This window comes from Amblyomma americanum, chromosome 3, assembly GCF_052857255.1.
Source record: "Amblyomma americanum isolate KBUSLIRL-KWMA chromosome 3, ASM5285725v1, whole genome shotgun sequence".
Lineage (NCBI taxonomy): Eukaryota > Metazoa > Arthropoda > Arachnida > Ixodida > Ixodidae > Amblyomma > Amblyomma americanum.
Window position 1 is genome coordinate 96889599 of NC_135499.1, and position 26573 is coordinate 96916171.

Below are 26573 nucleotides of genomic sequence, written 5' to 3' on the forward strand. Positions count from 1 at the left end.
TGGTGGTATAGAAATGAAACCACAATTAAATAATAGGTAAACATTACATACATGGAATTTCTAAATGAAACGTTACCATATCGCACCGTAAGCCGAATTCTAGGCCCACCTTGACCCACCAAACGAAGCAAATTCCGTTTGGAACGGATTTTGAGTGGGCGCAACTAGACAATGGGTAGACGCGCATCGTCATTTTTCTGATAAATGGCGCTAGACGGCGACCGTTGCGCTCTGGGTGGCGTGCGTACACTTAGCCGAGCATGGTGGCAATCCACCCCGTTTCAAAGGGTATTACATTCCGTTTCTCGAGACGAGCGGCGCCTTCTTCTTCGCCTTCTTCATCTAGTAAACTAAACAGCTAACGCTCCTTACTTCAACGTGTTCCAGCCTGTGGCGGCTTTTTCAAATTACAGTAATCGAGGTTCGCAGCTCTGATGCCCCGTATTCATTAATTGCAAAAGTGGGCGTCTGGCTGCTGAAACAAAAAATGTTTTTAGCGGGTTCTGGTGATTTAATTAATAATCAACATCACTCATAAATTTAATTACGACCGCCATCGTCGCTCTCAGGACCGCAAAAAAATCATCGTTCTACAACCTTTCGTCATAAATTTTCGAGACTGATTTATTTTCTTCTTTAGAAATGATTCTCCACAAGAAATGTTGGTGCGTATTCGTAGCGCCTACTTTTCAAGTTAACCTGAGCTCTTTATGTTAATTGTTGTGGGAGCCGCTAGAAGGCACTACATGTAGAAAAATACGTTGTCACTAGTCGTCTGCGCATTCTACTGTGTGTGAATGGGGAGAGATGGACGTCCACCCCGAACAGCGTGTAAATATAAATATCTGTGTGAAGCTTGGCAACACAGCCACACAGACGTATGAGCTCCTTCGTGACGCTAACGTCCACGAGACATTATCGCGGGTGCCAGTTTTCGAGTGGCAGAAGAGGTTCGTTTCAGGGAGAACGTCGGTGGAAGACTACAAGAGGCAGGGGCGCCCTTCAACCTCTCGGAATGCAAACAATGTGGCTCGGATCAGGAAAATCGTACAGCAAGCCCAGACCATTACATTCCGCATTCTTTCAGATGCTCTCGACATTAGTAAGATAACATGCCACCGAAGTTTGCGAGACAAATTGAGGAAACGAAAGCTGAATACCAGACTTGTGCACACTCCATCACACAGGACCAGAAGGACACGCGGGCATCAATGAGTGCTGATTTGCTCTCCGAGGCAGAGAAATATGCTGCATTCGTCGGCAGCATCATTGCTGAAGACGAAACATGGTGTTTTCAATACGATCCTCAAACAAAGAGGCAGAGCGCCGCATGGCGGTCCACAAGCTCTCTGGCGTCGAGAAAGGTTCAGCGATAGAATACCAAAACAAAGACGATATCTATAGTTTTTTTTTTTCAATGCCAGAGCTGTAATACAACAGTTGTTCGTCCCACAAGGGCAGACAGTCAATCAGGAGTTTTATATCTGCGTGCTCCAGCACAAGCGTGATGCACTGCGATGCAGTCGCTCTGACTTATTCGCATCTGGACAATGGAGCCTTCTCCCAGATATTGCACGGACACACACAGCTCTCAGATTGACAAAATTTCTCTCCAAGCACCGCTTTACTGTGCTTCCCCATCCGCCATGCTCGACTGACCTCTCCCCATGCGATTTTTTTGTTTCTTCGTGTGAAGAGAGTCCTAAAAGGTCGGTTGGATGGGGAGCTTGGAGGCCATTCAAGACTCCACTACAAAGGAGCTTACAACCCTGCCAAAAGAAGCGTTTTCTAACCGTTTCCAAGACCTCAAGAAGCGCTGCAAGCTGTGCATAGACTTCATGGGAGACTATTTCGAAGGGATGCTGCACAAATGACTTGAATGTTAAACGCATTTTTTTAACGGACTCAGTCTCTCAACTTTACGGGCAAAGGTTGTATTTCAAAAAATTACGCAGGCCAGTTTAGAATGCTTAATTTAGATTGCTTAGTCTGAAAGTCCTGGGTTAAAATCCCCGCCCCTCCAGAAGAGATATTACTTTTCTTTGATATCACGGTAGCGTCATCTTCGATTTTTCGGACTGCTGTTGCTGGTCAACGCTGACGTCGGTTTTGTTTTCGTAGTACAACAGCGCAAGGGCACGATGCAAAGGAAAAGAAGCGGGATTTGCACTACGTCATGTCAGACCAACGTTCCCTGCAGCTCGTGCTGTACACAGCTACATATAATGTGTTCGCTTTAAAATACGGTTTGGAAAACTACTCAGTCTTCTCGCGAACACTCTACATAACTACGCGCCTTGCTGGCTTACCAAAATGGCCACGAAGTGCACCGTGTGCCCGGTCTCTTGAGGTGTCCGCTTGTATGTCAGCTTGGCCGCTTCCACGGGAGGTGTCTAGGGTGCATGACCCCAATGGCGACCACCCCGACGACGGCATCGTTTAAAACGAAAACAGTGCTCAGTCTGCACGTGACACGCTTGTGTGGTCGCCGTTGGATGTGAGTGGGATGTGAGTGGGAGCAGGTCATCTCGAGAACTAACAGGAAGGCCTGGTCGGCCACTACGGCGACCTGTTCTTAGCTGGATTAGTTCTTGGCGAGAACGAGTTATATACAAGGCCCCCTTCTTGCCTTTGAGGTGGAGCGTTCAAGGCGCGAAGGACACGCGCGCAGTAGCAGAGCTGCAATATCATAAGCTTGCCTAGACAGCGCAGTGCACAGAACTTCGCAGAAAATGAAGAAAAATAGAACAGGACTAAGCAAACGAAGAGAAGTACGCGGACCTACATTGGGTGTGGAATGCCCGTCTGCGATCGCCCTGTCTTCCTAAAAAGCAGCAGCAGATGCTTTCGTGCCACGAAGACGGAATACCACTTCAATTTCCGATTGTTGTTGATGGAGAGTCCTCTACACTCCGAGTCTGAGTGATTTGGGGCGTCACAAAAGACCACATACTTAACCATAAAACATTATAATGCCCCTTACCGTTACAACTTTTTTATTTCCTGATACAAACGACTAAGTAAAAAAGAAACTCAATACAAGATAACTACGTTTGCTAGGACCGATTAAGCTTGCTTTGCTCCTCTTGCGATTTTGCCGTTAACGAGCATTTTTGGCACTGCTTTGCAATGCATTATTTCTGTATCAGTGAGTCTACCTGTTTGTGTGTCAAGGCAAACACCCAGTGTGTGCACTTTGCGACCATACGAGAGCCCGCCACGATGGCTCAGTGGTTAGAGCACTCAGCCACTGGGCCGGAGTACCCAGGTTCTAACCCGACCGCGGTGACCGCATTTCGATGGAGGCGAAACGCTAAGGCAGCCGTGTGCAGCGCGATGTCAGTGCGCGTTAAAGATCCGCAGGTATTCTAAATTATTCCGTAGCCCTACGCTACGGCATCTCTTTTTTCCTCTTTTCGTTCAGTCCCTCCTTTATTATTTCTCTTACGGCGCTGTTCGGGTGTCCGCCGTTATGTGAAACAAATACTGCGCTATATCCTTTCCCCAAAAACCAATTTTCAATTCAATTTCGAACGACAGTTTCAAGGCGTTTCACGTGTTATCCGCTACTTAATCTAAAACGATGCAACCATTCCGCGAAGATAGAAGACATGCACTTATTTCAGTCTATAAAAAAGCGTTTAAGATACGAGCCGTCTTTTCCCACGAACGTATTTTCGCTTAAACAAGACGAGCTTGGCAGCCTTGAGATTCACTCCCCAAATGGTCCCTATTTACTGGGATGTTAGCCATGCGCAGTGCGTTGTCAAAATCATGGAAGCCGCCGGAAGAGTGCGACGACGCGGTCCTTGAATGCATTCTTCTGCCAAGTTGGGAAGTGAGTGGGCTCCGGCATCAACGCGTGCCTTGTGAGGTAGTTCAAGAATATACAGAGTGTGTCACCTAAGACTGTGCAAAGTTTATAAAAGTAGGCACTTTAATTAGAATAGCATTTTTTTCAGCATAGCATTGTCTGCGGTGTTCTTTGTCAGAATATAGCCAAGACGTGCTAACTTGCAGGCTAGCTGGCTCGTTAACTAATTAGAAATAATTAACCTTCAAACTGTGACTGGTGGGTTCCCTAATTATTGAGAGGTGTGCAGGGCAGCGCAAGTAACATCCATATCAATTTTTAGAATTTCGAAAACGTGGTTACCCTCGGCGCAGTGGCCCAAGAAATTTTGCCTACATCTCGCTAAAATAATCAACTTTCGATTCGCTTGCAGGCAAAGCATCCTCTCCAGCGCGTGCAACTCGTCGAAATAGTCAAAATTTGTTGGGCCACAGCGCCGAGGGTAACCATCTTGCTCACTATCACGATTATTAACTCATACTGAATATTCTTGGCTGTATTCTGATGTAATACACCGCAGATAATGATATGCCGAAAAAGAACTATTACTCAAAATTCCAATGTTTAAATATTGTCTTAATTGAAGCCTAAGCCTTAGCCTTAGGTGAAACACCCTGCATAGTCGGTCAGTGATGCTCCACGAAGGAAGTTCAGTCGGTATCAAAGGAAGCGGTTTTTCTTCCTCTCCGTTACGCTCCATATACTTAACAGAGAAGCCAACGAAATCCTTTCCGTGGAATCCGTGTTGGCGGTGGTGCTATATACGTCAGCACGATGTAGCCATGGTGAAGATATTAACGAGGTTTTCAAGATACTCAGCCGTCCAGTTCCATCAAATGGCATACAAAATTAATCGGGCCCAGCAGAGATCTCAGGCAAAATGGGCATAAAATTCAACAGTGATGTAAAATGCACCCATGGGTCTTTATTTATACCATGTAGGCGATAAAAAATGATGTTCACCGCACAAGATTTTAAAAAAAAAGCAGTGAATTGCTCGTACAGTGATCCAGAAATGGTTGGGCAAACTACGTGAGACACAGTCCCATGCGGTGAACCCGTCTGTGAGGCCAGTCAAGCCGCGCAGTACACGGAGTAGTCTGACCAGGCACTCAGGCTACTCAAGTCACGTGAAAAATTTTCCTTCCGGGGCTGTCATTTCACAGAGCGGCAAGAGTTGCTTCGATTTCTCAATGGGACCGCTTTAAGCAAAGTGATGAATGAAAAAGATTAAGCGCAAATGTGCAATCACCAGAACGGCGCATTGCCAACGTGGGGTGCTGCTGTTCACGATTTGACGAGATGACTGGAAGTGTAGGCTGTTTCTATTTTCGCTTTAGGTGAAGATGCAGGGCATCAACTTTGAATATTTATTTCTCATAAAAAGAAACTTGTTCATGGTATTTGGTTACATACGGTTCATAAAGGGAGAAGGAACGTTTCATAATTTTGTCAGGATCTGTGCAGTTGGAATGTTGAAAAAAAAGTTTTTTCAACTACAGGTAGAACAGGAGGTGTCGCAGGCCCCGCAACGAAAGACGTTTGAAACGCACACCGCCGAACAAAACAGGCATGCCGGAATTTGTGTCGCCGTTTCCAGGGAATTTGGTCAAGAATGGAGACAGACACAATTAAAAACACAAGGAAAAATACAATCCTTGCCTTGCGAGTCGTAATCGCTAGGAAGAAAAAAAAGTCACTAATTAGCTCATATGCGTCAGGTCACCTCAGAAAACGAATTTATTGACCTTGTCCTTAAGGTCAGTGCCTCTTATGCTTAGTGTGGAGCAAAAGTCGATGCACAGTTCAAAACTACAACAATGAGTGAAAAAACCTTGAGGCGATTCCCATTGAACCTAATCGCTTCGAATAACGAGGCCCAACGTATGTAACAAAAGCTTTTATTTGAAAAAAGAACTTTCAAACAACAGTACGCGTACTAGACTCATTGACTTCATTTCCTCGGCGGCCGCCGCGGTGGCTCAGTGGTTTTGGCGCTCGGCAGCAGACCCCAAAGACGCGGGATCGATACCGGCCGCGGCGCTTGAATTTCGATGGAGGCGAAATTCTAGAGGCCCGTGTAATGTGTGATGTAAATGCCCGTTAAAGAAACCCAGGTGGTCGAAATTTCCGGAGCCCTTCACTACGGCGTGCCTCATAGCCTGAGTAGCTTTTCGACGGTAAACCCCATAAACCAAAGCATGATTTTATTTATTTTAAAGCTGCTTTCTGGACTACCACCACACGGGTAATTGGTTAAGCTAGTTACCATGGTCGGTTCTCAGGTGTTTGTGGCAAATAACTTCGCCATGTCCCTGGCGGAAAACAATCAGAAGTTTCTTTTGTTTGGTCCAATTTTATTGTTTGGTTCTGCTTATCGTATATGAGACACTCTCTGTGCTACTTTATGACCAAAAAGTCAACAAATTACAAGTATTCTGAATATATCTTTTCCTAAAATGTCTCTCCAGGTAGCCTATTTTTATGGCAACTACAATTTTGTCAAAGAGCAATATAAATATTTTGGTCAGATTTTAGCGACACAAGTGTGTACCATCCGGCAGATTTTCATAGAAATCAGTCAATGTTTAAAAGTGAACTCTTTGTGGCGGACCTCCTCTAAACGGAATTCTGAAGAAAGTCAACGCCCTAAAACAATTTCTTACCGCTTTTTTTATTAAAGGCTTACTTTCTAGGGTGGTCGGTCAAGATTGGAATTAACTTCCGTTTTAGACTGATGCATATTTCCGTAAAAAGGTCGGCTTCAGTTTCCCAACCGCATGACGTTTGACTAGGAGTAAAGAATACTGGCATTGAGCAGAGTTTTTTTATGCAGCCGAAGGTAATAGAGCTAGTGAACAAAAGCAGCAATTTGAGTCGCCGAGTCTGTGTTCGGCGATGACGTTTTGTAAATATGTTCCAATTATTATGACTGAAAATGTCGCTGGCTTTGACGACCAAGCTGGAAAGAAAATGTGGCACGCACGGCCGCTCAAAACCAGAGCTCCGACGTTTTCGAAGCTGAGCGCTTAATAAAGCATACATCCTGCCTGCCTCCACCACGCAGCAAATGCGGGAACAGCTCGACACTGGTGCTATCAGCGTTTGCACAAAGCGCAGCGCCACACGGTGCAAATATGCCGCTCCGTTCCTGGGTTACATGTGCTAATGTTTTTACTTGCCACAGTAAACTCGAAAAAAGCCCTATACGTAGAGAAAAGCGAAGTGAGGTTTCATGCAGTATATTCCGGCGTCGATCACGGCAGATGTTAAATGCCAGATTTAACCACCAGATAGCTCGACAATAACGGAACATGCTAGGGATAATCCTATTCCTGAAGTAAAGACCTTAAAGAAGGATCTGCGCATAAAATAAACGGAGCTGACGCTCGCATAATTTTTGCGTAAAGTGGACATGCAACTGTTTTCTAAAAGCCTCAGTTGGCTCAAGTTTCCAAGCAGTGGTTCTTTGTAGGCACAGCATGTAAAGGATAGAAAGAGTGATCAGGTTTGAGATAGGGTTTTAAAAGTGATAACAATTTTTTGGACTCCATTTCAGGTGTTCACATAAATTTCACGGCCTAAAAAATGCTTCCTTACCTACTCATCTATTGGAGCCAGCAACGCAGAACATAGAAGAATCTCTTGTTTGGAGCCTAAGTCGTTCCGACATAATAAATGCATCACCGTCAGCCTCACTACGCTCACTGCAGACAAATGCCTATCACATCTTTCATTACTTGAATAGATACCCTGTGGCCGGGAAGGATTTCACGAGATTTTTTTTCTACCGATACCGACATTACGGATGCTTTTCGAGCCTTCAGCGTGGCAGCGCTCTACTCTGTGGCTACGCTGCCCGGCTGTCACGTGTTTGGTCGCGTGGTGCGGAGCAGCTGCAGGCGGCGCGGCGCCATGGCTGATCACGTGGTTCGTCACGTGGATGGTCACGTGACCAAGTTCCACTCGGCCAGCTGTAGCTATCGCGTCACTCCATGTTTAACCAGAGCTAAACCACCGCATATTTTTTTTTTCATTTTAAGCAAGTACAGAGGTTTTCTCTCGCTCTTTGTGAATCATGAAATCAATGCAACACAAAGCCACGAATGTATATTGCAACAAGATTGTCAAACAAACTTCTCATTTGCCCCGGCAGACATTCAACACTTACCTAGCTATGAAGAGATGAGCGAAGAGCCTATGGCCGACGGCAGCATGCCCTATGGATCCCTCGAGGCACCCATTGGATGGCGAACCATACAGGGCGAGTGGTTCCAGGAGGTCAGACGGCGAAGTTCCAGCTATGTGATATTTAGTAGCTCTCAGACCTTGCACACAGGTTCACTGTTTTCAAGGCCTAATAGTCCTCCCGGGGAAATCTGGGTCCTAATAAATATTTGCTACAAGATTTTTTGCTTCTTGTGAGGAATTATTCGGGGCGCTATTAGGATGTTTGGTAGAATAAGGCACTGACGAGACTGGCCACCGGTTTTGAAATTCGTTTTTTGATGCGCGAACATGAATTTAGGCATTCTTTGCAATCCACCCAGAAACATCTAGAAATATACGTGAGGATGAATGGGTGCCTTTCAGTTTATCGTTCTTTTTTTCTTCCATCTGTACCAACCTTACATTCCGGAGACCCCATGCTAGTGTAGTCCTAAAAAGATCTCATGGGAGAAAAACTTCTAGAACAAATTCAAAGCACGTTCTGTCTACCCGTGTTTCACTAGTGTCGTCGTCAGTTCGCCCAGAATCTTCCTTTTAACGCTATTTCGCCGTTTCCAGGCGTCGTGCGGATTCTGTACGCAGCTCAAGAAGAAAACACGAAGAAGCAGAAACCTCTCTATAAAATGGTGGAGCGTATCTGAAAAATACTTCAGCAATACTTGTTTTTAGGCTGCTTGGTTAGGATCCATGCTAGCAGCGCACTAAGGACAAGTTATAACAAGAAGTACGACGGGACAAGGCACTGAACTATGAACTTTTATTTTTAAAGGCGAGGCGGACCGGAATTTAAGAATTTCCCCATCAGGCCACATGACCACGAAAAACCAAAACAAAACCAAACGAAACATGGTACAAAAAGTTCACGTATGAAGATGCGAGGACAAGACCTCACGTGATTAAGAAAGAAAATACTAAATCAGAACAATGCAAAATATAAGATATCTTCCTACAAGTGCTTGGTTGGCTTTGTATAAGTTTGAGCTGCGCAAATTTTTTACCTGAGTTTGTTTTCTTTGTAGGAAGATATCTTATATTTTGCCTTGTTCTTATTCTGTATTTTCCTTCTTAGTTACGTGAGGTCTTGCCCTTGCTTCTCGTATCTGAAGTTTTTGTGCCATGTTTCGTTTGGTTTTTTATTTGTTTTCTCGTGGTCATGTGGCCTGATAGGGCACTTCTTAAGTACTGGTCCGCCTCCCCTTTCAAAATAAATTTTGACAGTTCAGCGCCTCGTCCCGTCGTACATATTGTTCTTGTGCCTTTTCCTTAATGTGCTGCTGGCATGGTATCTGAAAAGCGGCAATTTTCGATCCACACAATTAGACCTGCGCGCTACGACGTAGCGTGTCAGATAACTACCTCAGAGCGTAACAATGTCTGAGGAACACGTGTAAAATAATTGAGTGACACAACATGTCGCACGCATTGCTTCTGGGAAGCACAGTATTTATGCATGCGTGCGTGCGTGCGTGTGTGTGTGCGCGCGCGCGCGTGTGTGTGTTTGTGTGGGTACGTGCACGTGCGAGCGTGCGTGCGTGCGCGTGAGTGCGTGCGTTCGTTTCGAACATGCATTCTTTTTTGGCACTTAAGCCCTGAAATGCCAGGAGACGCCGCCGTCATTCTGCCCGCAAGCATCTGCGTCCGCGACCGCTCCGGCACCCGAGGCTATGTGCTGCTCGTTTTTTGTAGCTACATTACGGCAGCATTTCGAGCCTTCAGCCTGACTGCGCCGCCACGCTGTCACGTGATTGGTCACGGGGTGCGGACAAGCTGCCGGCGTCGCGGCGCCGTGGCTGATCACGTGGTTCGTCACCGGCTTGGCCACGTGACCAGCCACGTGGTGCGGAGCAGCTGCTGCTGCCGGCGGCTGCCACGTTTGTGCGCATGCGCCGTATCAAGTGGGACGAAGATGAGGAAGGAACGCCCAGCGAAACGGGGCGGCGAAAGACTGACTTGGCAATTCAAGTGAGCAAGTTCAGCTTCACTCGGCCAGCTGTAGCAATCGCATCACTCCAGGTTTAGCAAGAACTAAACCACCGCCAATTTTTTTTCTTGTTAAGCAAATAGCTTGTGTATTAGCTAAACGAGCTAAACATTAGCTAAACATTGAGATAATAGTACACCATTTAGCATGCACAGTGCCAGCGTGGAATTCTCCCAGAGATAGGTTTGTATATAACTAGCTATATATCTCTCCTTTGCGTATCAAAACGCAAGCTGAGCTCTCATTATCTGAAGAAATGCTTTCTTGCGCACAATTTTAAACGTTACTTGCGTAAACACAGTAATAACGCTGCAAGAATCGCCCATGATGCGAACGCTTGCTTGGTAGCGCTCCACGTGGCATCAACACTTCCCGCTAATTGTATCTACATTCTCTGATATAAACAATATTACATTTTTAATTGCTTTAGTCAAAATCGGGTTTGGCAAGCCTAAAGTACAAAGCTAAAGTACAAACGTGCTCAAGTAGAAACTGAAGTACAAAATTGCGTGATGAGCACACCCTAACTATGACTGTAGATGCATCGCCTGCCCAGACAAAATTGCGCGGCGTGAAGTGTATTGAGCAATTTTGAAAGAAAAAATAGCGCACTATCGAAAGCCACCTGTGGATTCTTCGCTAAGTGGAAATTTTTACCTTCAAGCGCGTATTTTCCCCATAGTGCATCCTTGAAAATGCTCTTGAAAATGCTCTTCAAACTAGAACACAGTGTGTATCGGTGAAGCATCGCGCAGAAATGAATACCCTAAAATGCCTTTGGGGACCTGCCAGGATAACTATTGATAAACACTTAACTATATTCCCATCGGTTCTTTAATGCAACCCCTGCTGAGGTATGAAGATCATCCAGGAACAGAAATGCAAAACCTTACGAAGCCTAATCTATCTCGTTTTGCACAAACCTTCTTGCCGTCTTTCTTGTGTTCATGTCAAGCGCATAATGCGTGGAGATCGTAAACGCAGAAGTGAAATGCCTAAATTATTGGTGCAATCAGATTTGTTGCATGTGTGTAACTTATTTATAAGAATATCGTATTTCAAGTGATACTAAAAATACTGTAATATATGCCATAAAGAACATGCGTTATACGCGGATTGTACCTGCGTAAGGCAACTAATGTAGATTTGCAACTTAACAAGAAACCTTCAGTCGTCAAATAAATTGTAGCTTTCCTTATCTATATTGCAAACGGACATCAGAAATCTACCTCCACAGAAGATAAGCGCTAGATGACAACCACAATGCTAAGTAATTGTATTGAGCCACCGCAGAAATAAATTTAACGTACTAATAATGACAAATAAAAACGTAACGTTTTTATGCATCAGACCAATTTCCGATAGAGCAAACACGCTAAGCAGCGGCAATACTACTTGTTACTGTGTCCCGCAATATAATATTTTTGCAAATTCAGTGATCCTATTCAAAGGTTCAAAAACTGACTTGTGGTATGAACGAGAGCAGCAAACAGCTTGCGTGCAGTTCTTTCCTTATAGACCTTCCAAATTAGCCCAAATGCAAGCGCGCTAACCGATGCAAGCCGATGCGTATGGTCGGTGAGGGTGCTTGGCCTTCAAAACAAGCCTTGCACGGCACTTACACCACACTGTTTCGACGTTTCTGTTTCAACGCTATCTCTTTATTTTTTCGCTTTGTTATTAAAAAATGAAATCCCGCGTTTGCCATTCTACATTTATTTATCCCGACACACTTGACCAATTAATCTAGATGTTAGCCTCTTTAGAGCTTATTTTTTGTTAGGAACGAGACAATTCCGCAAAGCTCCGCCTCCTCGAACTGTGGCAATGTGGCGTTTATAAAAACGTGTGCGTCGGTGTGTTTTATAAAGGCTTGTGTGCTTAACGCTATGGCTTCAGAGTTACCACAGGCAATATCGTGTCAAAATTTTTTTAGAAGCATTAGAAATATCTTCCAAGAGAGCTTCACAAATCGGGAAAACACCATGCAATAATGGAAGAAATATAGCTTCCGTATTGTGATTTCGTGCTCCATTGGGCAGTAATGCGATGGCACTGAAACTATTTTTTTTACGCTGCCCGGGGTTCCCCGTATGCGCCATTTTGTTGGCTTCAGCGAATTAAAATAAAAGCGACCAGAATGGTAGAATGTAAAGTTTTTTGTTAATTTCTCCTTAGCATTATCTAGAATTCTCTTTAAAAAAACGTTTCCTTGCCGTTTTTTTGCCTGCAGAAGCTTAAAAACTGCGGGTCAGAAAATTCCCCGTCTCAAAACAATCTGAAACTCCATACAGTTTCCTTTCTCCAACTCTGAGTCATAAAATTCTTCAAAAAAGGAGAAAATTCCACAATTGGATCGTCGCTGCGGAACAGCTCATGATTCCCTAGTTTCAGTGCAGCGGTGGTAATCCGTCGCGCCTTCAGCAGCGAGAAGTATAACGCATTTTCGAGCACTTGCGATATGCTAACAATCTTCATAAGTGAGCCACAGTTAACTGACACCAGATGCACCTTCTTGAACATAGCCAGAGCTAAGCCAGTTCCTCTGCACATGTTCAATGTTTGCGCAGATACTTAAGAGTTACGTGCGCAAAGCAGGTGTACAGCTTGTTTTCGGTGCCCACTACTATTTGATGATATATGCTGCAATACTAACGCCATCCTTGAGGTAAGATATACGCCTGGCCTTACGTAGCATTGCGGGGGCCCTGCGTTTGGATCCCACCGGCGGCTCAACGTTCTTTTTCTTCAAATTTGTAATCAAGTGATTTTCAGCAATGATATAATTACAGGATTAATTTCACATTGATCAGCATCACAAACAAAAAAATTCATTCACCTGTGCTTTCCTTTCTTTCGGTGACCGGGCCGCCGAGTGGGCTCAGGGGCTATGGCGATCGGCTGCTGTCCCGACCGACGCGGGTTTGATCCCGGCCTCGGCGGTCGAATTTCGATAGAGGCGAAATTCTAGAGTCCCGTGAACTGTGCGATGTCAGCGCAAGAACTCCAGATGGTCGAAATTTCCAGATCCTTTTACTACGGTGTCTCTCATAGCCTGAGTCGCTTTGGGAAGTAAAACACCCATAAACCATAAACCATCTTTCGCAATCTAACAACTGGCACCCTCTTTAGAGGATGCCAGCCAGTGTACTCTCTAGGAGCTTCTACTCCTCCAAATTGCCTAAGGAGTGGAACGCCTCCTTCGGCAAAGAGTACAATGTAATGCAGTGGAGCTATATAGTCACCTACGACCCGTACCTCATGAAAACTAGGTCCGCCCTTGATCCCGCTTAACGAAAATAAATAGCTCTCCATTTGAGCTGCAGAAAAGAAGCGATATGCCTGAGCAAAGGTTCTGGATCAGTTCCATTCAGCGAAAGCATGCTTTTACGTACATGAATATGAGAAGTGAACGTCTTGTACCTTTCGCAATTTATCCGCAACATAGCGCAATCGCTAAGTATTTTACGCGCTCCGGAGCTGCCATTCTTATTTTGGTACATCTGATTCAAAACGGTGACCTTCCGAGAAAAAGCGCTTCGCTGAAAAGAGCGATGCTAGGGTTCAAGGAAAACAAACTGTCAGTTGCCGTAAACGTTCTCGATTCGCCGCGAAACATCACTCTAAATACTTGCTACTGCAGTGCTGGTACGGTGCGAATGTTCGACCAGCGCTTAAGTCAAGATTGACTTCGTTTTTAATACAAAGAAATATGCAACAGCACAGCAGTTATCTTCTTCACGAACGGTGAGGCTTAAACATACCGTGCACCATGAAATTGCTTCCGAGAAAATATTATCGGTGGCGCGCAGCTGCTGTCGGGACTGTTTCATCACTTACTGTGCTTTGACAACAAACGCGGCAGCTGCCTGGGAAGTTAAATGACAGAAGTTCACGAAACATAAGCAGGAAGCGCCACGGAATTAATAATGAAAACATTTATAAGTGTTCAAAACCTGAAACTCTCGTTTCAGTGATAGTGAAGAGGTAGCGCACCCGCCTCACAACCCCTAAAGTTCCTCGGTTCGTTTCCTAGCTTCACACAGTTTTTTTCCCCGGCAGCATCTTAATAAAGGAGTATATCTACTCCTGCAGAGGGCATACTCTTGGAAGGAGTGCGGCAAGTCTGGAAAAAAGGAGTGGAATATGGGACAAGCGGATACTCCATCGAAAGGAGTTCCCAGTACTCCTTATGTTCTTAGAGTGCGGAATCTGTTTGCTTCCTTCGTTTGTATGTAATAACGAGCCCCTCTTTTTCCTGCACTTGCCCACTCAATAGATTAACGAGGTCCTTGGCTGTGGCACTCTTAATGCGATAGATATCTTAAGAGTGTTCTCGTACGTGTTTCTTTGTTGGTGTTCGATCACCTTCGCGGCAATACTATGCCCGCACTTATACAGGAGGGTGGCGCTGGTGCACATTTTCAAGGAGAGGTTACACGCAACATACATACAATCGAAAGTAGAAGATAGAACATCCACCGCCGTAGCTCAGTTGTTAGAACACCGAACGCGAAATGCGGAGGTCATGGGTTCAGATCCCACCGCCGGATCACACACGAGAAATAAATACACCAGGTGAGCGAGATTAAGTTTTATTTGCAGGACAGCGTAAATCCGCACTAAGACGACAAAGAGCACGACAGGCGTAGTCCACCGCGCTTTGCACCTGCCGACAGAATGAACGTTTCTTCTATACCGTGATTTAATAAAGAATTTCAAACACTTATCTACGCTGCTTTTACTTTTCCTGCTGATGGTACTAATCAGCATCATTGAACGCGCCTCCTGATTTTTTCCCGTTTTTGCGGGCCGGGCTCAGCACATTCTTAATACTCGCAGTTCGACCTGAAAAATGTAGCACAACTACGTCAGCTGTGGCCGTTGCTTGGTCACGCTCATCAGAATCGTCCACAAACGACGTTTCATAGACGTCTTCTTTAGAGTATGTTCCCTCGGCCTCCATGAAACTTAATCCCGCAGTGGTGTCAGCAGTTAAGCCAGCTTTTCTACTTAAGCCGGGGCTTTTCTTCTCGAAAGGGGCACTTGTAGTCGTAAAAGCAGGCTTCTGCGCTGTAGGCTCCGGAGGTGACGTCAAGCTCAGCGTTGCAGGGCTTTGGATGTTGCTCAGCATAGAGCGGCTCATATGCGCAGCCATCGCAGCGCTGATCACGATGATGCCTATGCAGGCACACACGCCGCAGATGACTCGCAGCTGAGGACACTGGTCCATGCCTGAGGTCGTGCTGCTCTGTTCCTTGCTGGCTGGCGCGTGCTCCAGGTAGACGATACTGCCAGCCTCAGACATCAGCGGTGCGGGAGGATGTTTGAAGCGCACTCGCGGGTTCTGCATGAGAGGGGTGTTGGAAACGACATAAATAATACATCCCTGTCTTAATATTAAAGTCACATGGTTTTGAGCTTTCGAACTGATGCAGGTACTGGTCCTCTGCACCATTCCCTGCAACGTATGGCTGATGTGTGCTTGCTCTGTGCGCAATACGGCAGCCTGCTTTGGGAAGTGTTGAATTCTGTTTACTTCTCACCAGAAAAAATGGTTTGTAGGTTGGTTAAGCCCCTTACCTTGATTGCATGCTACTGTCGTGTAACTCACTGAAAGCTGCGATGAAAGACAACCTGTACTCAAATGTCAGAAGCGATCAGGGCTCGACCGTGAACTGAGTACATTTATTCAGGGTTCCAACCCAATATCAGTTGTTCGGTCACATAGAGAATGTCGGTCTGCCCAGCCTAATGTAGCCATGGATTCACAAATATGCTTCAACGCATGTGCGTGTGAGGGCTTCACGTTATTAGACGGCACCTGAGAGATCGGATGGATAGGTTTTACGTTTACAAAACGCACTGGTCACTTACTGCAACAGCATTAGCTACTGTGTCAGCGTCTTTAGTGATCGATAAGCACGGTGTCGGCCACTCCCAGGGTAACTTCACTTATACTGCAGATGTAAATGCTTTTATCAGTAAGGCCTTGGATTAGCGGCTCCAGCGTAAATGTTTAAGCATTTGTGCGCAAGGAAACGTGTTCTAACAAGCAGGGGCAGGATTTCAACAAGGCATTGAAGAAATTAAGGCTTTGAAGAAACAAACGTGCTCTAAACAGACGTAGACAGAATGCTAGACTACTGTGTTGGTCTGTTAAGTGCACCGTTGTTTATTAAAGATCATGAACAAACTAGCTCATCAAAAGGTGTAGCTAGAAATTAGGACATACACTTAGTTCTGGTCAGATACATTAAACCTACTCTAATATGACCATTCTTTTCTGTTTTGAGAAAACTGACAGCTTAGAGTGACGAATAAAACACAAACTCTAAGGGCAACAATGGGGCCACTTGTAAATCTGGTTAAAAAATTTTCGACTTGAAACGAAAAGATGTAGGACACACACAAAAAAAAATTGAGGGCCCAATCAAACCTGTCTTTGATGCATTGATGCGGGCCGGTTTGAAGAAGACAGTTTTTTTAACTCATCATCATCTCTAATGGTTAAATTTACAACGAGACGCAAGTAAAGAGGAGACATTATCCCCTTTTAGGAAGTCGGCGCGCGCCATCTCGCGTTACAATGCTATCGTCACATTATGCGAAAGCTGTATTTTTTAATCAGCTTGTGAGACCGTTGCGTTGATCGGCGTTAAGTTCGACATCAAATGCACAAATGTAAAAAAAAGATTGCAGATTCACTAAAGGTTTCATTGTTGTCAGAATATCCAGTAAAAAATCACATTAATACCTTTCATCAGCACAGCAGTTGCATATCAATGGTAATTCTGTCTTTATTGCACCCATGAGCCTCTCTCCACCTATTCTGAGCTCTTCTATTGTCAGCAGTGTAGCCATTTCGGGTGCACGACCGTCAGCCAATCCGATGCTTCAAGTAAATACGTGATCTAATAGCGGAAAGTGCGCTGAGGAGCGCCCCGCCCACCTTTTTTCCCCTCTTCTGCCCTCCTCCTCGTTTTTAACCGGAGCGCTTTCATTCCCTCCGCGCTGTCCACCTCCGAGCTTTCCTCCTCATTTTCTCATGGGAGACTCAAAGCGTTCCTCCTTTGACCTGTCTTTCTCATGCTCTGAAAAGCCGCACGCCATCATCTGCAGCATCAGCCTAGCTACGACCCCTACTGGTTGAAGGTGTTGCCCAAATTTCTTTAATCAACCCTGCCCGGTGCCTGCGGCGGCCACCTTAATCCCGCAAAATTTCTAATCCCATCTGCCCACCTGACCACTCGATCGCCCTCTGTCACTATTACTTCCTCGCTTACTCCAAACCCTTACCACAATGTTAGCTTGCCCTCGCATTACATGCACTGGTAATGCTCATTTGTCCTTCGTCATTTTAACTGCGATATGAATAACTTGAATTTATTTAATGACTGATGCTGCTCTCTTCCTATCTCTTAACATTACAAACACCATTTTCTTTTCTTCAGGTCATACCGCTATCAGAAACTCAATTTCAAGCTTTTGATTAGCCTTCAAAGTTCTGCCACCTACGTTAACTGGTACTGGCAAGCTACCATGGTCATAAGCTTGCTACTTCAGCATTAATGGTAACGTTTGATCCACGAACTGAGACGGCCAACAAAATGAACTCCTCCTTTCTTCTCGCTTAGTTATGCGACTCCCATTGTCCGGGTCTCCGGATCCTACGTGCCCTAAGTTGGTGTATTTCCTGAAAGCTTCTGATGCATCGCTGGTTGTCGTTAACTGTTCAGTGACACCCAGACTACTGAACACTAGTTTACATTTGTTCATATTATTTTCAGGTTCGCCGTTGAGCTTTACCATAGAAAGTCCTCGATCATGCATGATCAATGTTTCTTCACCTGAGTTTTTAGTAAACCACTGTCATAAGTTAACGGAAGGTTACGTAGGAATTCCGCATTAACATCTATTGCGAACTCCTCGCAATCCATGTTTTTCAATAACTGCTGGAAACACGCCGTTAACGGTGCTGCTAAAATCATGTCTCCTTGCCTGACACCTTCATTTTATCACTATCCCTACTTACGACTCTGGCGGCTGTTCAGCATCTACATGTATTTTCAACAACCTTCCACATACCTCTTCTACACGCAGGTACCGCCACGCTTACGAGTGCTGTGTTTTTCACTGAGTAAAATCTTTCTAATAATCTATGAAATCTTTTTACAGGATGATCAAAGTTAAGTCATAGAGATTTCTTCAGATCAGGCACTGAGATATACGTGAAATCCACTTGTGCACATAAGTTGTGCGGCCAGGGAGACAAAAGGTGAGATAATATTCGTCTCTGTCAGGCACCTAATTACCTAACACTATTTATTGAACTTTTTTTAGGGAATGCTGTGAGCCGGGCATGTTAATATCGGAAGTTTATAGACAAACATATTTTCAATGCAATTCTGTTTTGTACAAGTCTTCTAAATGCCCGTGTTCCGAAATGTCCGACTGCAAGTCTTCATATGTTCGTATAATTACACATGCAAGACTGATGACCAGCTCCTAGCTCCTCCCCGGGGTGAGGCGTCTGTTGCTTGCGGCGTTCAGTCTGGAAACGGGGTTAAAGCATAGATAAAGGTGATAAATACTCCCCTCCCTTTCGCTCTCGGTTGGGGAAATAAAAAATTAAGATCCCAAAACCGCTGCCGAAACACGCAACCGCTCAGTCTGCAACGACAGCGACGGTGCCTTGCCGAGGCATGGGAGGCAGCGGAAAAACCGGAGGAGAAAATGCGTGCGTAATGGGTGCCCAGATGGACGGGCGATGTCTTTGCCTATGTTATGCAAATAAAGTAACTGCTGATTCTAATTCGTATAATTTGTTTTCATTGAAATCAACAAAAAACGTGACTTGGCAGTGCGGAATACTCCATTTTGCTTTTTAATGTCCAATGAGCTCATGCACAAACCTGAATTTGTATGTAAACATGACACCCGTAAAGATATTATAACTTCTAGAAAAGTCCAAAATATTTCCTATCGCAGCAGCGACACACATAAACCACTATCGCGTTGCTCCATTAAATCAGTGCAGTGCTTCTGGGTTGATGGTCGCACAGGCCGCTTTTAACCCGCTCTTTATGGCATTAAAGTCAATTCTCCCTCAATTGCACAGATATGATCTTTAATGCAGCTCCCCCAAAGCAAGCAAGCGTAGAAAAATCAAGGAATCTGGGTCGCAAACACCACATCTGCATTGGACCTGATCCACAGTCGTTGAAAATGTTTGTTCAACAAGCTCTTTAATTGTAGAAGAGGAACGTGGTGGTACTCTATCATGCTGTACCAGAATTCACGCCCCTAATTACGGAGCAGATTAGCGAAGTAGTCGACAGCACCAGCAAGTATTTGTTGCGCGCACCTCATTCTGTCGAGATTGTCCTGAAAAATTTTAGGACCAATAATACTATCATCTTGTATTTCACAATATACATTCACAAGAGTAGATATTCACACTCAACCATACTGGGTGCTTGTTTTTGCCGCAGTCGATAGTAATTCTCTTGAAAGCAGTCGAAGAAGTTGTAAACATTCACAGTGACATTCGGACAAAACCGAGGTTCATCAGTCCAAACTAATTTTTTGTAGGAATTGCTTACCGTCATCAATTTTGATCAGGCCCAAATATATAAAGTGAAGCCGCTTTTCAAAATCTGCTTTATTAAACTCCTGGCGAAGGCAAACGTGGTACGGATGGAAGTTACAGTTCCTTAACAAATTGACGGCTGTTACGAAGGTGCGTCGTACTCTTAGTAATCTGTTTCAGGCTGACTAATGGCATGCAGTTAACGTACACGAAACTGTCAATTTACAAGCCTTCATCGACAATCACTTTTGTGGCCTGTCCCTGATGTTGGTTTTAGGCGTTTATGCGGAGGCGTTGAAAAACGTTTATGAAATTTTACTTAATCGGACGCTGACGCTTTGGCTGGCGAGCCGCTGAGACGCATCGCTCATGAGGCGTTGTCATTCATCTGAGCCAACGGAAGTACACGTCTGTTTTAAACGCGACAATGTTAAGGAGCTCGTGTCGCAGAAAAGCCGGTGTCGTCGGCGTCTTTGGCCGTGAGCAAAAAATGGCGCATCTCTGTGGACACCTGAACCGCGCCGTAAGAGAAAGGATTTTCCTTCCCTTACGGGAGAGCCAACGAATGAACGCCGTGAGCGGACGCACTTCACCTCGGCTCCGTGGATTCTTTTGTAGTTCTAAAAGGCTTTCGGGAGTAATTAGGCAAGCAACTATAAATAAATAAGCAAACAAATGCTTTACCTCGCGGGACTCACGTAAGCGTGCAGGTGATCTGATTTAGATCATGTTTACAGGAGTTACAAGAAGTTGGTCAAGAGAAATAAACCAGCGAAAAAAAGACGCAGGACAAGAAGACACACACAGACTGCAGCCGGGAAAAAGTTGGTGGCCAGGCTTTCATGCAGCAGTGGTACACAACTGCGTTTCGGCGCAATTTCCTTTTTTTTATTGCGACTTACACATGCACCTACAAAAAAGATATGTACGCGCAGTCACCTACGCAAAACATATGCATCAGTCGAAATTTGGTTTTCGTGTTACCCTGGTAGGACGTGAAAGCCCCCTACCGGGTTAACGAAATCTCCGGCTTGCAGGCGCCGCCATGCTTTCGCTTCTCTATTACTTAGCATCTTATCCGGCGGTGGCAGCAGTTTTCTGTTTAGTCTATAGTTCTCAACGATTTCAGAATAGGTTTGCGCGCGTTCGTCCAGGTTCCGACAATCCGGCGGTTCCATGGCTACCCGGAAGCAAAGAATATGGGAATGCGCTGACTACCCCGGAGTCGACGAAGATATTGATAGCAGAGAAAGCTGGGAAGCTATGTTGCGCAGCGAAGAAACCGCTCGGCAGAAACCAGCCAATCCGCCTGGCGGCTGATGCCGCTCTTTGCTAGCCTTTAGTCACGGAGGCTCCGACCCCCACCCACCAGGCCTGCGTGCCGGGGGCGGTAAGGGGTCTCCATTTGCGGTGGAAATAAAAGCTCTCATCCATCCATCCATCTGTCCAGTCGAGATTTCCACACGTGAAATTGTCGCGACTTGACTTCCGCTGCTGGCGCAGTCCGCGGCGTCACTGGTTCCGCCGTTTTCTGAAGCTGCTGATAGCTCGAACATGCATGGTGAAAGTCCATACTGTTCAACACTGCTTAAATTATCCAAAATTTTTAAAACGTAGCCCTTGAAAGCCAGCTGAAGCAAAGCGCTACGCAGCAAGGCCGTCAGTTCTGTACTGAGATCCCCGTGGATGACGTCACGACAGTCCCGGCCAATCGCGGGCAAGAGCAGCGTTTGCTCGGCGCCCTTAGCGAAGAGCCCGTTTTCTTCTAAAAAACAGCTTTTTGCGCTTATTTCCGCTATTTTTGAATGAGATATTCTTTTTCAGCGGAATAAAAGCTATAACATGATGAGATCTCAATTTTTTCCGAAAAGTGCTTCAGCTGCCTTTTAAGCGTCGTCCAAATTTTTTTCTTGGGTGGAGTACCTCGTCCCGGAGGAAGCAGCTATGTAAGTGACGTGGGTTTCAAAGTTATTCTTCGTGGTGGTTTTTCACAGGCGGCGCTGAAGCGGAGGCAATCTTGTAGCTCACAACGAATGCAACCCGTTGACGAGATGATATCGCAATGCGATTGCAAGCAGTGCAAAAACGTGCCGAAAAATTGTTTGCCATGATGGACCTTAAAACTGTAACGCCTAATGCTCTCCCCACACCGCGCAGTCACTACTGTATTTCCGCAAGCGAGATTGAAAGAGGAACATATATCAGCCGTACATATGCCATGACCCCGCCGACAAACAAAACGCAGCACGCAACATCCGCGTTACAGAGGGTAGAAGCGTTGCACAGATCCGCGCTGTCTTGCATGCGTAATTATAAGAAGAGATGTGAAAACTAGTTGGTTATATGACCTTATAAATTTATTTATTTTTTATTCAATATTTATTTATTATAACTTGATATGCCCCAATACAGGAGTATAAGATGACGGAGTGGAGTTCAGGGCAAACGGTTGTTTCTATGGATGGTCTGAATGATGATGGGTCGGAATAAAGTACGACGCCGTTGGGCAAGTGATTCGAGTCCTTTGTAGTGCGTACAAAAAATGATGACAGAGAAGCACTTGTCCGGACAGGGAGAGGGCAAACAGCCCTCTGGTGGTTTGTGCAGCTGGACATGGGGTGGGCAGGGCTGATATGAGAATTTATCATAGGATAATAGCAAAACTCATGAAAAGGCAGTCTTGCAACAGTACGGCGGTCTGCCAAGTTTGTAAGATGAGCATTACGTTTTAGTTTAGTTACATTTACGTGATAGGAAAAGGCCAAGCGAATGAATCTTGCTGCGCGGTTTTGTGTTGCTTTTAGCATGTTAGATAGGTTACTGTGATAGGGGTCCCAAACAGCGCATGCGTATCTAAATTGCGAGGACTGAATGCTAAATAAGCTAATAATTTTACTGATAGGAGGCCTAGGTGAAGAGTTCGCCGAAAATAACCGAAACGCGATTAGCATTTACTCAAACGTTCATCAAGAGAGTTTACCTAATTACGTGACTTATGGTGGCAGTTATCTCATTTTGTGTCCCCGTGCCTGCGTCACTTATGTGCTGAGGTGGATTTCACGTACCTCTCAGCGCCTAACTTTAAAGCGTAGCTTTGGTTACCCTGTATAAGGGTTCGTTATATTCCTCGCACTGCTTGATTACTGTAATGATTGTACGCATATCCCCGATTGTCGAGTTGCCTATGACCCATATCCTGGAATATGGCAGATGTGGTATCTGAAATTTATTACTTGCTTTATAATCATCACCACGTGTTCGAGGTGTTTGGAGGGTCACTCTGGCTTGCTTAAATAAGTGTCTGTTAACCCTGCCCCTTGTTACGCTAGTACATGTATTAAAGTGTTGGCACTCTTCCGCTCTCTTACAAAGGCTTTGACCTTCACCAGAAGACAACAGCTTCATAACTGAGCTGATGTCCTACTTGACTGTCATACCTGCCCTAAAACGTGCACCCTCATATTTGGACTAATACACGCATGGCGAAAAATTGCAGTACAGTGATTATCATTCCATCGAGCTTAAAAATGCAGAGAAGATTACGCCTAGACGGGAGTTTCGACACACGAAAGTTTCTTCTTCATTGTCTTGTTGTTCCTCTGTGAAAGCGTCTGTTTTAGACGCAGACAGCAGTACTTCAGTTAACCTCTGGTCCTATAGCCATGCTTATTTGGATTTCCTCGCACTTTGCATTCATTCATATAGTACTCGTAAGCTTAAGAAATAGAAAATATTGTTGGTTCGAGGCTGTCAGGCCGGCTTCCTGAGAGAAGAAGTGGAATAAAGAAATAATGCGTTAGTAAACAAAAGAACAAAAACTCAAAGGGACCTAAACTGAATCGATCCACTGAAGAAATTACCTTTGCCTGCGGCAGTGGTGGTAACAGTGGCGACAGTCCAAATGTGGGCTGTGGCCTTCTCCACGCAGCAATCCTCGGAGAGAGCAGCCAACTCAGATCGCTCAGTTCTTGCGCCGGCGCCTGGTCCGCAGACAGTCGAATCCGGTGACTGGTGAAGTGCAGTCTGCAGTTAAAATTATGCACTATATGCAGTGGTTTGGCTCAGTATATGACAGCAGTCAGCTTTCCACACCAGAATACCACTTCATAAGTTCCAACCATGCAATGTTGTGCCCCAAAGTATTGCGCCTATCAGTTACTGTGATGGCCGCCTTTTTGCCGCCCCTCTCCTTACCCATGTTACAAAAGCCAGAACGACAGAATACCCGGAATTGCGGACGGCAGATTGTGGAGCATGCGAAAAGCGCCAAAGTTACTTTTGCATGCTGTGGATGACAGTCACTCTGCCAAAACTCGCAGTCATGGTGAATCCATGGTTAGGAAAATAACATTTCTGATTATTTCAGTTTAGTGGCGGGCACTACCACGTTCTTGAAAACAAATATCCGAATATCCGAATGTCCTTTCTAGATATGATTCTTGAGCTTCGCTGCTCTTCCTATCTGCTGTGGCACTCCGCTTTTAAATTTTGCCTAATAATCGGGCGTTACGCGTCGCGCTGATTTTCGTCGGTGTTAGATTCTGATAAAAAATTCACGTATCACTTTCCCTGCTTCCTGGATGCTGCTTTACTCGTGCTTGTCATTGATGTACCCATGATTTTTTTTCCATTCTTCGATCTGCTATGATTATCCGAATTTCTTACTAGGCATTACACCTTTGCTTAAAAGCCGAAAAATAAACAGATGAAGGTGAGTCGAAATCAGTTTCCAAATTCCTTTTATTTCAATATTGCTAACAATTAAAATTGCTCTCCATTCATTAGGAGTCACACGCAGCGAGGTGTAATCAGTGATGTGATAAAGCGCTGAATGTACTCAATCCTGTATCGCACAAGGATGGGGACTCCCATTGATCTATGAACATAAAGTTCATAGTGATCAATTTAGCATATATGGGCATTAATCCATTAAACCTATGGCGTCATGCTCTTAAGGCGAAGTTTAGGTGATTATGCGTGGTGTGTAGCAAGTGCTTATGCGAGGGAAATGCGATTATACAGAAAATGGCACCCCATGCCGCCCGCCCCGCTTATCTCCCACACACTTGGCACTGTGTGGTGCGGGCAAGCTTTAAGGCAGCCGCGATTTTAATAGGCCTTCACGTCATAATTCTAAAGGCTAGCACAGAAGGGCTTCACATGGTTTACCTGCAACTTTGACACATTCGACGCTTTGAAGGCAGTCAAATTCTCGATCTGAGTTTCCCTTCAAAACTAACTCTTTAAGAAATACAGTTCTTTGCAGATAAATGATATTTACTGCAAGATCAAAAACTTGTACTTGTAGTGTTACGTCTCACTCTAATCAAGAAAACATCTCTGTGTCTTTGATCGTTTTCAAAGCAGCTTAACGCTCCTACATGTAAGCCAATTAGAGTAGAGTTTCTTGACATTCTTCTAGAGATATGCCCTGCGCCTAAATTATACTTAAAAGTGCCATACTAAGAATACTAGCTACAAGAAGTATGTCAGTGTCCATATAATGAAATGCTTTCTCCGCAATCCGGCATTCGTTGTGCAAAAAGTAACGCTAACTCTATGTGTGCTAAGTTAATTTAAATGAAAACTTTTTAATCGCTCCGACTGATTTCATTCGCTTTATGTGTGAAATCCATTCCCTCCATACACAACTAACCTTCATCTTTCTTGGACCCTCTGATACGCGCCCACGTTACTTCGCTATGGTGGCCGTCAAAAGCATTCTGCAATTAAAAATGTTTAACCTTTCGCGCCCCGCTAGCGTTCCAGCCATGAAATTGACTTTCAATCGAAGGAGCATGAAGCCTCGCTGCTGTTCATTTTTCGCAATGTATAACACTATTAGTAGTCCCTTCCTGCACGATGTTTTCAGCTACCCAAGAATATGTGGTTTTTAAACCGTCGTAATTTGAATGTTTGCATACGCGTTATCCCCAGCAGTTTCCACTCCGAATCCGCCTCACAAAAAAAAAAAAAACTACAGGAGATTGGAACAGCCGACGGTCCAAATCACAACGCGCATTATCAGCACTCACCCAGGTGGTGTAAGCGCTGCGTAGCCCCTGTCTGCAGGAGCTGGTGGCGGCCCTGTTGGCGGACTGTCAAGAGGGCACATCGAAAAGTGGAGCTTCTGTTCGTCCTCACGCACTGCCTCCCCAGGACTGGAGGGGCTTGGGGTTGGATTCGGTTGCGCTGGCGGGAGAATTTCCGAAATCTTGCGCCGGAGAGCCGCGCCTTCTGCCGCCACTCTTCCATGATTCGGTGCCTTGCGCTGAGGCGACGCGGGAACTCTGCGATTCGGACGCCTTCTTGAGTGCCTCATTCTGGTGACAGTCAGGTTCAGTTCTCCTGCTTCTTCTTCACCTCCTCGCGACAAGGCAGCCTGCTTTCATGTCGTCATTGTCCTCGGTGTCCATGCTCTACTGCAAACACTTTGAAAAACCCTAATTCCGTTCTGTCAAGGGCCTCCACACAAGAAGTTTGGGTTGCGCCTGAAGGCCTATTTGAAAGCTGTGTCAGCAACGATGAACAATGATGTATAACCAAATCAATGGGTTCTGAATACGGTACGTAGCAAGTAAACGCACCTAGGGTAGAGGGCGAACTGTATCTATACTAACCAGTTTGATCAAACATAAAAAAACAAACCAAACGAACAATGTAGTTTCATGACCGCAATTGATGCATCTATTTGGCGTGTCCACAACACAAAACCTTCGATTTTCCTCCTCAGTGCCGATTTAGAGCAACGCTTCTAATCTTGTAGATTATTGTTATGAAATTCCTCTTTTTCTTTATACTGTACTGATTTACTGGAATGTGTTCACTTACTTTCCTGGGGCTATTATTAAAGTCCTTTTTTAGTGTTTTCGCATTACTTTATTTTCAAACACCACAGCAAGGGTGCAAAGGTTGGG

The 26573-nt window shown here is 45.1% G+C and overlaps 1 protein-coding gene across 1 annotated transcript in view; it reads right to left on the reverse strand.

Annotated features, from left to right (window-relative positions):
* LOC144123908 (uncharacterized) overlaps positions 1 to 26092 on the reverse strand; it is a 53077-nt gene extending 26985 nt beyond the window's left edge. Inside the window, exons 1-3 of the mRNA XM_077656621.1 lie at positions 25692 to 26092; positions 23517 to 23679; positions 14935 to 15411 (exon numbers count right to left, since the gene is read on the reverse strand). Coding sequence (XP_077512747.1) covers positions 14935 to 15411; positions 23517 to 23679; positions 25692 to 25978 — 927 coding nt within the window. The 5' untranslated portion in view covers positions 25979 to 26092. The remainder of the gene's footprint in view (positions 1 to 14934; positions 15412 to 23516; positions 23680 to 25691) is intronic.
* Between the last annotated feature and the right edge of the window lie 481 nt (positions 26093 to 26573).